Source organism: Diadema setosum, chromosome 11 (genome assembly GCF_964275005.1).
Source record: "Diadema setosum chromosome 11, eeDiaSeto1, whole genome shotgun sequence".
Classification (NCBI taxonomy): domain Eukaryota; kingdom Metazoa; phylum Echinodermata; class Echinoidea; order Diadematoida; family Diadematidae; genus Diadema; species Diadema setosum.
Genome location: NC_092695.1, coordinates 7,724,760 through 7,741,174, shown reverse-complemented (window position 1 = coordinate 7,741,174; position 16,415 = coordinate 7,724,760). Strand labels below are relative to the sequence as shown.

The following is a 16,415-nucleotide window of genomic DNA, read 5'->3' as shown; positions in this document are numbered from 1 at the left end:
GATATCCAGATACAGATACCTAGAAATAAGTGACCATCATTAGCTTGCTCTACCTTTGACCCCAATCTCCTTGTTCTGCATTTGGACTTCCATCTCCAGGTCCTGTCTGAGGGCGCTCTCGGCTGCAAGCTTTTTCTCCAGGCATCTCAGTCGGTCGTGGAGTCTGCGATTGTTGAGCTGGAGGCAAGGGAGGGAAGATCTTTGCACAGTTTAAACCACATCAAAATCTATAACTTTAATTCTTGTTTTGAGCAATATGTTGTTTTTTCTCTCTCTCTCTTCATATCATAGTCATTAGAGAATAATTTTTCTGGTATCACATTGTAATTTGCTATGCATTTCTTATATGAACTATACAATATTTCCTGTGTGTAGCTGGATGTTTACATAAGACTGTACAGAACTTTGTTCAAAGTATTTTCCCACTGATCAAAACTGCTAATCAAATTTGAGAAGTAAAATTATGCCCTGGGCCCTGTTTCATAAAGCTGTTCGTAAAGTTACGAACAACTTACGAGCGACTGGTGATCAGTTCTGATGTGCTATACTTATCAGAATGTACATAATTCAGCACAAGAACTGATCACCAGTTGCTCGTAAGTTATTCGTAACTTAACGAACAGCTTTATGAAACACTCCCCTGGTTATTTTATCAGTCATGAAGCCACTTTGTGCGAACTGCCCATGATGTGCAAACTGCCCATGATATGCACACCCTCGCATTTGCACTTATTTTTGGAATGAAAAATTAAACAGACGTGACTGAAACCATGTCATCAATCAAAATTCAAAATGCGGAATACATCTTCATTTTGCAAAACACTGGAATGTGTGCGACCACAGACCAGCAGACAGTTCACTTTTTCTTTCTTGTGTCCACAAGAGAATTTGATGTAAAGACAAACTTGCCTGAATCTACATGTATTTGTACTGATGAAATAGCTTCGACTTAAAGAAAATTTGACTTATGAGAGATTAAATCAATGAAATATACAAAGGACTTGAAACTTAGACTTAGTCAATTATTCGACTTAATGCGAGATTGACCTAAGCAAGGTTGACTGTAATTCTACAGAATAAAACATGAAATTCTAAACTAATCAGAGAATCTATGGGAGCAAGCAGTCACACAACACAATTTAAACATATGTTTGGTCCCTCCGTCCAGCTGTTTCATGAAAAAGTGGCATTATTTTCTTAGTAAATTGGCAAGATATTGATTTCATCATTACATTTCAATTTGCAATGCTCAAAGCTAATGTGTCAGTGCCAGGCTGACACAATGAAAACTAAAAGCATTGCATAAGTTTACCTGTGTTAAACTGCTCTTTGAAACAGGACACTTTAAAGGAATAATTCAAGTTTTTACCTTATTAATCATGGATGGAGAGTTGATGAGATTGTGGACAGGTGATAAGGGTGAGTTGGTGAATGTGGGAGTCCCAGATTGTACAAAGGGGGATGCTGGTTCTGCAGGCGATGTGGTCTGACTGGAACTATCACTCATACTTTCAGCTGAAAAAGATATAAAATATCAATGTACATACAAATCAAAAAGCATTACACTTATTTTTTTGTGTGTGATTATTCCACAGGATATCAAAATTTGTTTATTAGCCCTCTTCTAATCAAATTCAATTTAATTCAATTCAATTCATTCAGCACAAGAAATAAGAAGTACATTATGTACACGATAAAAACAAACGAAATGCGTATACATGCACATGTTTAACAAATCAATGCCAGAACCCCTTTGAGGCAACGAGAGGTTGTTAGCAATTAAATCAATAATCCAGTGAGTTGATTGGCAGTTGCATGGGGACACAACTTACTGAATTTACCAGCAAATATTTGATTATGACTACGAACAAAAAACGATACAACTCCGAGACTTCTCCTCTCAGTTTGTCACTGATAAAAATAGCAAGGCTGCATAACACAGGTCAAATGATGTCATACCCTTAAATGATATATGGCAATTGCATAGCATACAATGAAAACACAGATAGACTAAGCAAGCATCAAGGCAGTGAAGAAGATTAGTACAAAAGATGAGCAATGATCATATACATATGTGATACCAGTGGGAGAAAAAAAAAAAGTTAAATGCATAGTTAAGACATTCCATTAATTTCAGAATACAAAAACTTGAAAAGCTTAAAAGAAACCACAATCACAGAGTTAAGAACTTATTTCAGGCATAAACTCAAAGCATATTTGAGATAAATTGTGGTTTGTGATTTGACAAGACAACAAAGAAAAAATTAGAACACCTCCCTGTACTAAGCCAAACATGACACCAACAAACCTAATACATACATGTACATGGACCCAATGCGAAGATACTGTGTCTTAGATATGATTGACAATACAAAATTGTACATTGGTAAGAGAAAGAAATGTGCAATGCTGACAAAATGTTCTGCAATACGATGTACTAGCTTGTGAATTACAAGGAACAAAAGTTGTGAAGGCTGTAAATGTTGTCAAAAAAATGAATAATAATAATAAATTAAAAAAATCATTCATTCTTATGACAAGAAGCCAGATATTAAAGCCAGATCCTAAAAATGGTAATTTGGCTTTCTTGCAGAGAAGAGCAGTGATTGAATTGCAACCATGAATGAACGTGGCAGCTTGTGAACAATGAGAACAACGTCAAGAAATATGGCTACTATCTATGAGTATATCAATGCTAAAGTTGAGCACTTTGTATGTTTATTGGTGGAAAAATGAGCAAAGAAAATGGAATTCCATACTTTGTATGTTGTAACTACAATCTAACTGAATATTAAGAGAGATTCCAACTCTCCCACTTGTGGTGAGAAATCTCCCACTTTGAGGCCATTTTTTCAAAATCTTCTGCTCTCCTGCCCGAGTTCAATCTTCTTTTTTTTTTACTCTAGCGGTCTGTCTCCAACTTAAAGACATATTTTCTCTCATTCAAACTAGCTTTCTCCTGCCCAATTTAAGTACTGTCATGTACAGTGTTCAATAATAAGGCTAAGATAGCGCCAGAGAGCATAACTTCAGAGCTGGACCCTGGCCACAGGGGGCACCACGCATCTCCCTCGTGATGTATTGTGCACATGTTTGTGCTGTCAGAATCAGTCTCCTGTTTGCTAGGGAATCCAGGCGGGAAAATCTCCCGTTTACGAGACGCTCGACATTGGGAGTCTCTGTATTCAAATTTGGTATGGGTCAAGTCCATGTACATGTTTGTATTTGCGATAACAAAGTCATAATGGTGAATTTATGTGCTATGTTGAGTGCATGGTGTTTGCATATGTTTAAATAAAAGCTGATGTATGAGGCAATAGATGCAAATTGTTCTGTCAACATAATCTTCTTGTGTAAAGATAGTTTGTCTGGTACCACCTAACATTTGTTTCTCCAGTGTTACAATATTCTCCCCAATATGATTGAGTACTGTTCAAATAGTTTTTATAGGTTTTTAGGTTTGTTTGTTTTTTTCTTCTTTTTTTTTTTACATTAGGATGATAAGAAATCCGGGTACTGTCCTCACGACTTTGTGACCAAATAAAAACTTAGTTCATATCTACAGCTGTATGATCGAACTTATGTTAGCTGGAGCTATCCCTACATATTATTACACTATGATTATACCCAAACTGACTGTAGCCATACATGTATAATGTCACATATAGAATGTCATAATTGTTTTATGTATCCCATCTTTGTGGTTTTTGATCACAAATTCAACCACTCCTGACATGTTCTTACAAGTCCCATTACGCAAAATATTACTCTCAGCATGTACAGTATTTCATAATATTTTATACACCTTAAATGGAAAATTCAATGATGATATCTGGATTTACTATCTTGCATTTAAAGGTTAGTCATTCACTGTAAAATTTACTGTTTGAACAAACGCCACAATTTTCAATACTAGTTCTTGCAACCAAGTTAATTTGTAAGATTGCACCTACCACAAAATCAGCAATTATGCTATACTTTTATAACATTATCCTCTGTTAATTTTCCGGTTGGCAATATTTGTTCAAATTTTGCATTCTTTCATTTTGCTCTGTTTGTTTTTTTTTTTTATGTAGGTCATGGATGGAATTAGTTTAATTCATGGCAATGTCAACTTGACTTGATTAAAACAGTACCCATTTTTTTTTTCATCATGAAGAACATTGTTAGAACAGAAATAAAATGTGTTAATAACTTCATAGATGTGATTTTCTTGAATGGTAGTTGCCTCTTGATATGGAGTGCAGACAAGTACAAGAGAAAAAAAAAAATCAGAGATTAATATTGCATGACAAGGAAAAAAATAAAAGCAATTTGCATAATTCATGATAGCTGCGCATAACAAATCAGTACTGGAGAAATGCAAAGAAAAACACTGTATAAAAGCAATAATAAGATATAATAGATAATGAAGCATTGTTTGTGAATATCATGAAGGCATAGTATGATATAGACTGGTACCAGAATGAAACAAAGCCAGGGATGTAACAGAACAAGAACAGAAAGAAAGCCACATTTTGTACTTATTGTGGCATCAATCTGGACGATAATATCTTTCCTTGTAGTTCTTTATCAAATTTGTTAGGATATCCCATATTTTGGTCCATTGCAGATATATTCTACTTTACTTATTTAAATATAAGTTTAATCCAGGCAGTCCTGTATGCTATGCACAAAGAGGAGATACCCTGCATATATATTTATTTTCTTCAACTCCAAATTTGGAATAAATAATGCTCACATAGAAATAACATTTTCAAAATCACAGCAGTTCCACTCAAAAGGCAAGGTCCATTTAATTCTCCCTCCCCAACAAAAAGGGCATTTTGCAACAGCAACATACTGTAGAAAAGCATGTCCAGGTTACATCAAGTGTACCAGTATATACAGTGGTCTACAGCTGCAATATAATCACAAATCAATTTTATGCAATATGAATAAAACATGCAGTTACAGTATATAGCTACTGCAAACATATTTTCAGCGTGTGATTATATTAAGGAAGTGTTGTTGTAAAAAAATTATCACACAGCCAAAATTGAAAGCCACTTAACTAAACACAAAAAATGTATGCTTTTAAATGCCCACTACATCTGTTAGATTATACTTTTGTGTTGGGGGTGGGGATGGGTGGGGGTGGGTACAGTATGTGTTTGTGTGTGTACATTGTATGTGAAAGATAAATTTTTTGTCTATTAATTTGTGTGTGAGTGAGTGTGCTTGTATTTGCATCTAATAGTAAAATTCAGTTATCATGTGAATTGGAAGTCCTATCAATAACATTTTCCTTCCAAGAGCTTGTTTTATGTTGGTGGCTAAGGGACTACACCCAGCAGGTATTGCAAAGCTGCCAGCCATTCAAACTGCTGCTTAAAGGGTGTGTAAAGTTCTGGTCGAGGTGAGGATTTAGCCTTTAACGTTTTGCGAGATATTCAGAAACCACTCTATGAGATGTGAAAGAGCATGCCATTCTAAGGGATATCAAAAGTTTATTTGATGAAAATCGGTTTTGAAATGGCCGAGATATCCAAAAACAAGGTGAAACAAAGAGATCCTAATAAAAGGAGTGGCCTGTGGCCTTTTATTATTATCACTTTTTGGGATATCTCAGCCATTTGAAAACCAATTTTCATCAAATAAACGTTGAATCCTTCTTAAAATTACATGCTCTTTCATATTTCATAAGAGGTTTCTCATTATCTCACTTAGGAATGTTCAGAACATGAATCCCCATCTCAACCAGTACTGTACAGTCCCTTTAGAATATCAATTTATCATGAATACAATATGAATACAATTTATCTAACACAATGGAAGATACAAACTATTACACTGACATGTCAAATGGAGAGTATTAAAAGTCAAAATGATAGGGAAGATAGTCTTTGGACTTGTGTTCAATTAATGTGAACAAAAAATGACCAAAATTGTGCCTTGACTGGATGGTGTATACTAATTGTCATCGTAACTAATGCATGTGAAGTGAATTTAAATGAGGACTAGAATGTATTTGTTAGGGTGGAAGGTAAGAGGATTGAATCAAAAACATACAAATACTAAGAATATGAATATTACACCACAAAAATTATATCCCATTCCTGTACAGAGTACAATTGCATCTTGATTCATCTCAGTGGGCATAATATACATTCTTTGACCTCTCAGAAATCAGAGGGAGCTGTTTCACATCAGATTTGGGTTTTTGATTTTATTTCTGTAGCTCTGGATAAGCTTGTGTGACCCTTTTACAACCCTGAAAATTAGATTGCTTTCATAAGCTGGTGTTTTTTAGAGGTACATTGTACATAGGTAATTTAGACCTTTCCTAAGAATAATAAAACTGGAATCGGATATAATACTATAGGTTTCCAGAGAATTTATAGCGACCTAAAAAAAAAAATAAAAAAAAAATGTACTATTATTCTAAGTAAAAAGGGGGAGCGTATATGGAGTAACACTGGGTTAGTTTTGGGGGGTTTTTTCACTTCTTTCTTGAAAACTATGTGGTGCATTACAGTAAGATTTCATAAATGATTTTGGGAGACAATATTCTTCAACCATGCAAAATTTTATGTCATTTGCAAAAGGGATATATGACCTGTAAGGCTTCTGGTAGAAACAAAAACAAATGTCCATATCTCTAAACATTGTTTCAAACACATAGACCGCGGTCCTAGATGCACATTTGCCCACTCAGAAAATGGCTGGGGTGATACATTGTATGCTTGAGGTACAGTGTAATACCTCTAGTCGGAGCAGTTGTGGTCAGAGTACACTCAGATATACTCATCGAGGCAGAGGGTTGAGTACCTGAGTAGGAGGATGAAGTTGTCATTTCAAGAGCTCAATGAAGAGAATAATGGCCTTTCATACTAAAGACTTAATCTAACAGGTGTGGTATGTCACATGCCAACTTTAAGTCACTTCTAGAGCATATCTCAGAAAATGATTTTTTTCTAAAAATTGGGCATGATGTACTTAGTGGAAAGAAGAGAATTGCATGAGAATTACAGATTTATGTTATTGAAATTTACCGTTGCAACTTGTGCAAGAGAACTTGAAGAGGAAAAGCATCGAAAGAGCATGACATTGATATTTCAAGAATGCAGTTCTTAAAAATTGGCGCAACTGAGCAATGAAGCATGGCCAAACTCAATGCAATGTTTGACTGACTGCCACTCTCTATACATGTCTGCATTTTAAAGTCAGGGACCACTTTGTCTGGTGGGTATCTAAAATCAGCTGTCAAAGTCTGGTGAATTCACAAGGTTGCTTCTCTGGTACTCCTCATTTGCTCTTTCGATTAATGTCCACTACACTTTCACTTTTCCTCAAAAAGCATTCTTTCCTCAAAATCTCAATGTCAATTTATTCCTACACAGTTATACAGGCACACTTAGTCCTTGATAGAAAACACAACACCACCTTACACAATGTAGTGGGGAAAAGGACACTGGTATTGATTTGCACAAAGTCAACAAAAAGTGTAATGCAGTTATGTCACAAGGATGAAAATTGTTCATTTCAGAAATTGAATTCCTTCTTAACAGTTTGCAGAGGAGAAGCATGATTACTATCTATTTCTGTGATTATAAAGGAATTCCATGTTACACAGGCAAGAAAAAAAATAGTAATAATTTTTCATCAAATTTGTATGAGCAGAGGCCATAGATGGAAGGAGGTGTTGCCACAATGAGATTTTTCTCTCTTTTTTTCCGGAAAAGAAAAAAAAAAGTGAAATGTGAGAGATCAGTGACATTTAATGAGCTGGGCAAATGAAAAGTTCAACAAACTATCGAATCAATATCAAAGGCCACATCTCAAACACAGCTGTTTTCAAATGGTCAACAAGACACTACATGTATGTCAGATATTTTCCCACAAAGCATATAATTATAGGGACTACAATCCACATGCCTGTTTGCCTTGGGCAATCCCTATTTCTCCGCTGGCAAAGAAATTCCAAGGACATTCACACTGTTGGGCTATCATTTCAAATTCTATCGAGCATTGTGCTTTTCTGACTTTAGCACTAGAACAGATCACAGATGTTGCATGAAATTTATAACAGAGCCAATATGCCTTGATCATATCAATCTTAAAGTGAAATAATTGGCACAGCCTACAGAGCACAGTGAGCTTGACGGGAACTTATTTGCTTTATGAAATTTTTGGGACATCTCGGCAGGCTAGAAGCTTTTTCGTTCTGCATGCTATTGGGTTTTTTTTTTTTTCATGGTGTGAAATTGTTACTTTTTTTTTTGGGGGGGGGGAAGAAATTACAGACTTGCATAGGTTCACATGTGAAAAAGAATAATTCTGTAGCATCCTGCATCATCAGACACTTTCTCACTCTTTGCCTGGTTCACTGGCATTTTCACCAGTAAGCTCCAATCAAATCACTCTCCATGACAAATCATCTTAGCCCCAAGATGGGGTCCCCTACCACCAGAACGTTAATATGAACCACAATGATTTAATTGTTTGGAGGTAACATAACCACGCTCACCTCTGCGATGCAGTATATCGGCAAAATCTGGCCGCAGCTTGTGGCTACTCTCCTGGGCCACGATGAACTGGATGATCTCCTTCAGCTCATTCTGGGTCACGAGGTCAAGGTTCGTGATGGCGTCCACAAAGATTTTGACCTTTTCACTCTGGATGGCCGCACAGAGGAGCAGGGTCGTGACCTTGGCCAGCTCCGTGATGCTGGCACTGTTCACAATCTGCGAGAAGTCCACATGGAACTTGAGAGAAGACTGGTAAAAACCTGTGGAAAACAATAAAAAATTTATGACAAAACAGGTATGAGTACAGAAAGAGTTGTGATTACCGGTACATGGGCAACCTGTATCCCAGACAGTTTTCAAGTCTTGATCCACTTTCCTATGAGACCAGAAATGCATTCCAATCTTGTTTTCCAAGAAAATTGTGTCAAACAGTTTACATTCTTGACATATCGACAACCTACACGGATAACCACTGTCACTACAGTTGACAGTTAATCTCTCTGATCCAAGTACCTTAATCCCTATAGTTTTATATTTTTAATCATCCATTGGCACATTCACATACAATGTGTCATACTCATTTGCTGATCAGATTTGATGTCCTGAGATTAATAAAAAGGAATTATATAATCCTTCTGATCCCCATGGTATCGCAGTAGCCGTCATCAGAGTAGGCATATCCAGCTTATAGTGTGGCCAAGTGTTTGGGGGGGTGAGAAATTGAATGCCCTGCCCAAGAAATCATTTGGTGCAACACAGTTTAGTGCAGCTATAGCCACATTGTATTTGGGACTTCATGTCACATTATTTTTCTACTGCACCCATACATGTATGGAGGGCTATTGTGACTACTGTATACACCATATAATTAGATAGTCAATTTTTTTTTCGAGAATCGAGACTTAGCGACAATTTCGGGAATGGCTAAATTCATGATTGTGAAGCAAAGTACAAAAGAGAAAATTTTTTGCATTTACACGCACATTCATGTCAGGATCTGAGTTAAAGGTCCTGTTTACCTTCGGGAACAGTGATTTAAAAAAAAAATATCAAGATATGGCATTTAATGCATATGTGTAGGTCTGTTGTACCACAAAATATACCGTCATATGAAATTTTCGTGATAAAGCCTAAAATATAAGGAGATATCTGTATTTTTCTCAAGAAACCGTAACTGTAGACGGTTTAGTCTGGAAAAATTTTTATCATAACTATTGTTCACATTTTGTATATTTAACATTACTTAACATCGATTTTATCGAATCAAATTTTTACAGTGGTTGTCTCTATTCCTTACTCACATTTTAGAACTATTTCAGAGCACTAATGCTGGGTTTTGTTTCATCTGCAAGTAGTAAATTGTGCCTTTAATATTTTCATGTGTTTTTTAATTTCACAAATAGCACCAGACTCTCAAGATTCGCGAAAATAAAAAAAAAACTCACAAAATATTCAGCGTTTACAATATAAAGTGAAAGTAGATAAGACCACAGACTCCCGATCATGAGGTCCGTAGTGTTTGAGTCAGGTGACAGCAGTGGTAGTGCCCCTTGGCAAGACGCTTTATCCTAATTGCCTATTAGTCCTTTGTGGCGGATGTAGAGTCATTGGTCCCTTGGTAGCTGATTATTTCAGCATGTAAGTACTTCCTTTATGGCTTTATTAAAGGCATAGTTTACCATTTGCAGATGAAACAAAAACCCAGCATTAGTGCTTTAAACTAGTTCTAAAATGCGAGTTAGGGATAGAAACAACCACTGTAAAAAAAATGAATCTGTATAATCGATGTGAAGTATTGTTAAATACACAAATTGTGAACAATAGTTATAATAAGAATACTTCCAGATTAAACCGTCTACAGTTACGGTTTATTGAGAAAAATACTGATATCGCCTTATATTTTAGGCTTTATTGCCAAAATCTTATATGGTAGGTTGTTTTGTGATACAACAGACCTACACATATGCATCAAATGTGATATCTTGAACATTTTTTAAATCACTGCTCCCAAAGGTAAACTGGACCTTTAATGGCCACATGAAATAAATCCCAACACACACATACAAACAATGTACATCTTCACTGCATGTAGGGAAAGTGAAAGTTGCCTAAGTAACTGCATATTTCTGCATGTTCATGGGACATTCCCATTAAAGGTACTAAAATCATGCAACACTTCACCTTCCAAGTATTTCAGGATAAAGCGGTAGCGCTGAATGGAATTGTCGCAGTCCGGAACTTCAGTGCTACTGCATCTATGTAAGAAAAACAAAATCAAATGAAAAATATCAAAATTCTGCGGACAGGATAAAATCACAAAAGGTCCCAAGTCAGTATCATATTTACTCATTTCTATGTTGGGGTAGAGCCATAGACTGTAGATGAATATAGAAAAATAAAAGTTCATGTATTGCAAGGGCTAAGGCTCTAAGTCAACCTTTTTGGTAGCCAAATGAGGAAACTGCTAGACTCCTATCTGTTTCCTGTCATAAATAAATTGTTTGGGGGTTTCTTGAAAACAAAAACAAAATTAAAAGAAAAAAAAAGATTTGGGAATGCTTTGGTGGAGCAAGTCAGTATTTCTTAGAAAAAGATATCAGATTCTAAAACTATAACAAGTAGAGAGTGTGACTTTTTATCTTACATAACTTGCAGAATGCGGATAAAGTGTTGGCCATCCTTCAGCTCTTGCAAGGACTCGATGCAGTGGCTGACACCTGTAGCATTCACCTGGGCAGAATGGAAGGATAGGAAAATGTACATTTGTATCAAACCATGGACTAAAGAATTCAAATCTAATTTTCATTGGACATTCATAGAATACACAAATTCAACTCTGTCTAAAATCATTTTTAAAAGAGAACATGCAACCAAAACAAACTAGGGATATCTAATGCAGTTGCAGAATAATCACTATTTCTCTCATTAAACCATAACTGCAGACGGTTTAATCTGGAAACATTTTTATTATTGTTCACATTTTGTATTAACAATACTTAACATCGATTATACTGGTTCAAATTTTTACATTGGTTCTTTCTATCCCTAAACCGCATCTTATAACTATTTTGAAGCACTATTGCTGGGCTTTTGTTTCATCTGCAAATGGCAGACATTTTTACATGTACATCAGTATTTACAGCATACTGTAGAAAGGAAGAAATTACAATGAGTTTTTAGTGAGTACCTTGGACTTTGTGGCAAAAATGATAATCTCACATCATTCACACTTTCATTATTTCTGATGGAAACACCTGTTCTCACAAAGGATAATGCTAATAATAATGAAAATAACACATGCAGATAATATACATGTTGTATATATATATATAACAGACATTCAATATGTTGGGTCCCAATGTTTATTAGGCAAGGTCTTTAGCATACACAGCACAGATAGTGCGCAAATTATCTACTGTACACTATGTATTCATTGACTTTGTAAGGAGTGTAATCATCAAACCTGCATCAAAATGAAATCACCAAAGGTGACCAATGGCTACAAAGCCACCAAAATACATAACATATTGTATAAACTTTCTAATGAATGAATGTAATGTTTGCCAAGTCCATCAACCACATCACTGTATCTTGGTAACAGTATGAACAAAAAAGCAGAAAAAGATGCGGTCAAAATCACAAGTAGTAGGGGCTTACAAAAATGATTCTTTTGACTACAAAAATTGGAGGGGGTAGCAATTAATCTTTCGGCAGAGAAGAAAGTTAACCTGTGTATTATTGTAGAGTAGCATTACATTTTACATTAATCTGAAAGTACTGGTATACTTACAAAGTTCACCAAACACCTCAGTTTGCCTTGATCCATCTGCAAATTGACACAAATTAAAAATGAAAGAAATAGGAAAGAGGTCTTTTGGGACAGCTACTCAAAGATTGTGTATACACCCCCCTACGTAAATAGAAAAGCTAAGACCTTTATACTTATAGCTATATCTGCGTGCACTTTGAAATAATCATGACATTTAGTCCCCATAAGACAACCTTATGTACTTATCCCCAATTTGTACAGGACCACTGGAACCAGCATTACGGCAGCAATTAAAAAAACAAACAAAACAACAACTTATGCAAAATAATAGAATCTAATGACCACACTATACATGGTATACGCCCGTACCCGTACACATCGTTGCGACGTTGTACAAATTATGTAGCAAGTGAATCTCCTACTGGTATTTTATCATGTTTATCGTGTTTATACTGAAACTATATCAGTGATAGGCTACGGTAGCTAAAACTGTTTTTAAACCCATCGTAGTTCTGTATGCACTCAGCATGAAGCAATGTTTAAAATTGTAGCCATCGTCAAAGCCCCGGGGTTACTAATACTAGACGTCTACAGTACAAGCTGAACCTTGAACCTAAGTTGAAGAAGTAACGTTAGACGGTACTACTAGTACTACGGTAGACGTCTAACGTTAGATCTAATCCCTGTTGCAGCTGAATTTGAAACATCTTTACATGTGAGAATATATTAACGCTGCGCTGTGCTGTGCCTGTGTATTAGTAAATTTAGGGTAACATCCCCAGTATTCGGTCACTTAAGCTTTTTTGCAATATTTTTCAAACTAAAATAATACATACATACATCATATCTACTGCAATTTATGTGAAATATATCAAATTTCTTTAATCTCAACTTTCATTTCGTTAAATATCTCACAGAATTGCACAAAATCGCGAAATATTTCACCTTGAACATTCCCCAGTATACGGTCATCGGCTCCAGTATTCGGTCACGCGATGTGCGCGTTCAAAGTCAATGCGTGTTCAAGGCAGCTGAAAAACGCGCGCGCGCGCTACCTTGTTGGCGCAAAATTGCATCGGGGACGTTGCAGGGACCGTTGGTGACCGAATACTGGGGCCTCGGCACTTGCATTCAACCCTTGTACATTGGGACACTGTATCGGCACGTACGGACATTTTGTTTTTCTTTTGCGTTTTTGAGGATACCATTACACTCCAAGCTTGCGATAAGCGAAAAATCCCGCGAGAGAACGGCGGATTTCTCGATTTTTAGCGCTTTTTCGGCGACCCGTAGGCCATACTCTTAAAACTGGGCCTTATCCGCGCGCGCTTTTGGAAAGTAGCGCCGATTCTGCACTTTTGACGGTAAAATTTGGGATTTTGGATGGATTTTTGGAGGGGGCTAAGGGAGTTTCCTGTTGCGAATGAGTGTGCAAGTATGTGAATTAGTGTGATTTGCGTGTGTTGTGACAGTTGAACTTACTGGCTGGTGACTCGTGATAAGTGACCGAATACCGGTGCCTGACCGAATACTGGTGCCCTTACCCTACTGTATTCAGACACGACAACGCAATGATTCAATGCATGAACACGTTGCCTGTTGGCGGTTCTAAACCCAAAATATCAACCAGGATGTACAAATGAATCAAGCCACCATTACCGCCAGCCCCGGCCCTGCACACACGGCTAAGACTAAAGAGTAACAAGACCCAATGCAATGTCCATGCTTGGCCTTGGACCTTGGCTTGGTCTGGTCATTCCACATTGACAGTTGTGGTGTTAACAAATGTTGCACACAGATTTTGCTTATTACTATCAGTTACAACACCTCTCTAACTAGTAACGTTATGCCCTGTCACTATGTAGTGTCAGCTTACTCAGGCTGTGGCTGTGCTGCAGCTGTAGTGGTTATTAGAATAAACAAGTCATGAAAGTCTTACGTAATGTTACTAAGTTAGTCTCTTCATGCTCTTCGATTCATTCAGTTCGACATAAAAGAGAGATTCAAACGTAGAAGGTCTATTCATTCATTTGCAAGAACTTACTTTGTTTAATTCAGTCCAAGTCAGATGACCAACTGCATTGCGCGCTCCGAATGTAACGTAGACTTGTGGGCAATTGTGCACTTTACGGCCCTATTTGACTAAATTTACATAAAAAATGCGTCGTTGCGTTGACCGATATCCAGATCCAGTAGAGTACAGCACTGCACTGTAGAATTTATGGGAAATCAGTACGTACACGTACAAGTGGTACGTACGATAGCATCAAAACATACATCACCGTTCATCACGATACCACTGCACTGCACCCACACACATTCATGTCGAATTCAGCGGTTGAGAGTGGATGTCAAAGGTCAGTGATGCCAACGTACCAATCACAACGCACTCCCATGATGTTTAATCACTACTGATAGAGGGAGCTACACAGCTGTCAGAACCTTTTTTTCTTCAGAACGACTACTGCTATGGTAATCCATACTTTTCTTCTTCTTCTTCTTTTGATAAACAAAAATCATAGCAGTAGGTACATACAATCGAACAATAGAGTACATGGAGTCAATGGATTTACCAAAAGCTTGTAAATATTAATGTTCATAATTAACATCAAGTTGTTAAACAGTACCCATATAACATACTTTACATGTATAACTATTACTACTATTATGTTACCGACTGATAAAATACAACAAACTAAAACTATACACTATGAACTATAAAAATTAGAGAGACCTTTCCTCACGTCCTCCCACCCCCACCCCATAAATAAAAAATATCAACAACCGATACGGCGGAGCTAAGAGCACCCAAACATGTCAACTTTTTATCATCAGACACGCATTGCGGTTTTTGTTTTTCAGAAATATGTGATTTAGCAATATTATTCATGGGATAGATATGTGATGCACGATGCTTAATATGTATAAATCTTATCTCGTAAAAATCTGTAAAAAAAAAAAAAAACCAACAACAAACAAAACAAAATCGCCAAGCCTATCATGACCACCTACATCAGTCTCTTCCCGTTTACTTACATTTAAATAAGAAAATACACCTGTATTATGATGAATTGAATTATTATAGTCACAGACGATAGCCTTGGGAACAGCCAAAACGCAAAATAATATAAGCAAGATTTGAAATCATAACGTTTTGCAAGTTTTCAATTAACGGCCGTGACAACAACCCATAGGAAATAATGCCATCGAAATAAAATGTTCGCATATACAGATGCCAGGAAATCAGTGCAACAATGTGATGAACATAGTAACATGTAATAAAGACACAGGTAAATTATCAACAGAGATACAAATAAAATATCATTATGGTAAAGGCAGAAACGAAATTGCTGGAAATGGAGGGGACTGCTAAAAAGCAGAACTTGTAGTATGCAGTCCCCTCATAAGAAAAAAAAAAGAAAAAAAATTGGTAGGCTCTCACACGTGACATACATGAGACTCGAGGCATAAAAGTGCACAAAAAATATTTACTTTTTTTTTGTTTTGTTTTGTTTTGCTTTTTAAATTGTATACCAGTTAAAATCCTTCTGTTCTGTCCTGGCATGGCTAGCTGAAAGTGACATCTTTGATCTTTGGTTTAAAGATGTCAAGTGATGTCGGGTTCACTACATCTTCAGGCAGGTGGTTCCCCGCGGGCGGATGGTGTTTGGGGAAAAACGTCCCTCTCGGTGCGAGTTCTGGAGAAGACAGGCGTCTTCTTGTGCCCCTCTCCATAGTTTGAGGGTGTGAAAGTATGGGAGATTTGTGAGGCAGTGCCATCCAGCGTTGCCAGGTCCCAACAGAGCAAAATCACCAAAAGCCATCAAAAATCACCAAATCTGGAAAAGCGTAGATAAGGCTTAAATTTCGAGACATATTTTATGTCAATAAACCTGTATCAAACACTCTGCGCGAGTCTCGGTACAATTTACGGCGCGCCGTAGTCACACACACTAAATGCAAAATGTGTACAATGTGTTGTAATATAATAATAGTAATAGCGAGACTCTTATAAAGCGCTCATTTCTACCTAAAAAAGATACTCAAGGCGCTATACATAGAACAGTATTATTGTGTCACGTTACAACAGTATCACAGAAAATGATAAGACAATAAACCAACAAACAATATATACG

The 16,415-nt window shown here is 36.6% G+C and overlaps 1 protein-coding gene across 1 annotated transcript in view; it reads right to left on the bottom strand.

The window, feature by feature from the left end:
- LOC140234628 (uncharacterized) overlaps nucleotides 1-14,462 on the bottom strand; it is a 41,775-nt gene extending 27,313 nt beyond the window's left edge. The window contains 8 exon segments of the mRNA XM_072314655.1: nucleotides 54-177; nucleotides 1,370-1,515; nucleotides 6,745-6,810; nucleotides 8,510-8,770; nucleotides 10,692-10,765; nucleotides 11,155-11,240; nucleotides 12,301-12,336; nucleotides 14,324-14,462. Coding sequence (XP_072170756.1) covers nucleotides 54-177; nucleotides 1,370-1,515; nucleotides 6,745-6,810; nucleotides 8,510-8,770; nucleotides 10,692-10,765; nucleotides 11,155-11,240; nucleotides 12,301-12,336 — 793 coding nt within the window. The 5' untranslated portion in view covers nucleotides 14,324-14,462.
- Nucleotides 14,463-16,415: the final 1,953 nt, after the last annotated feature.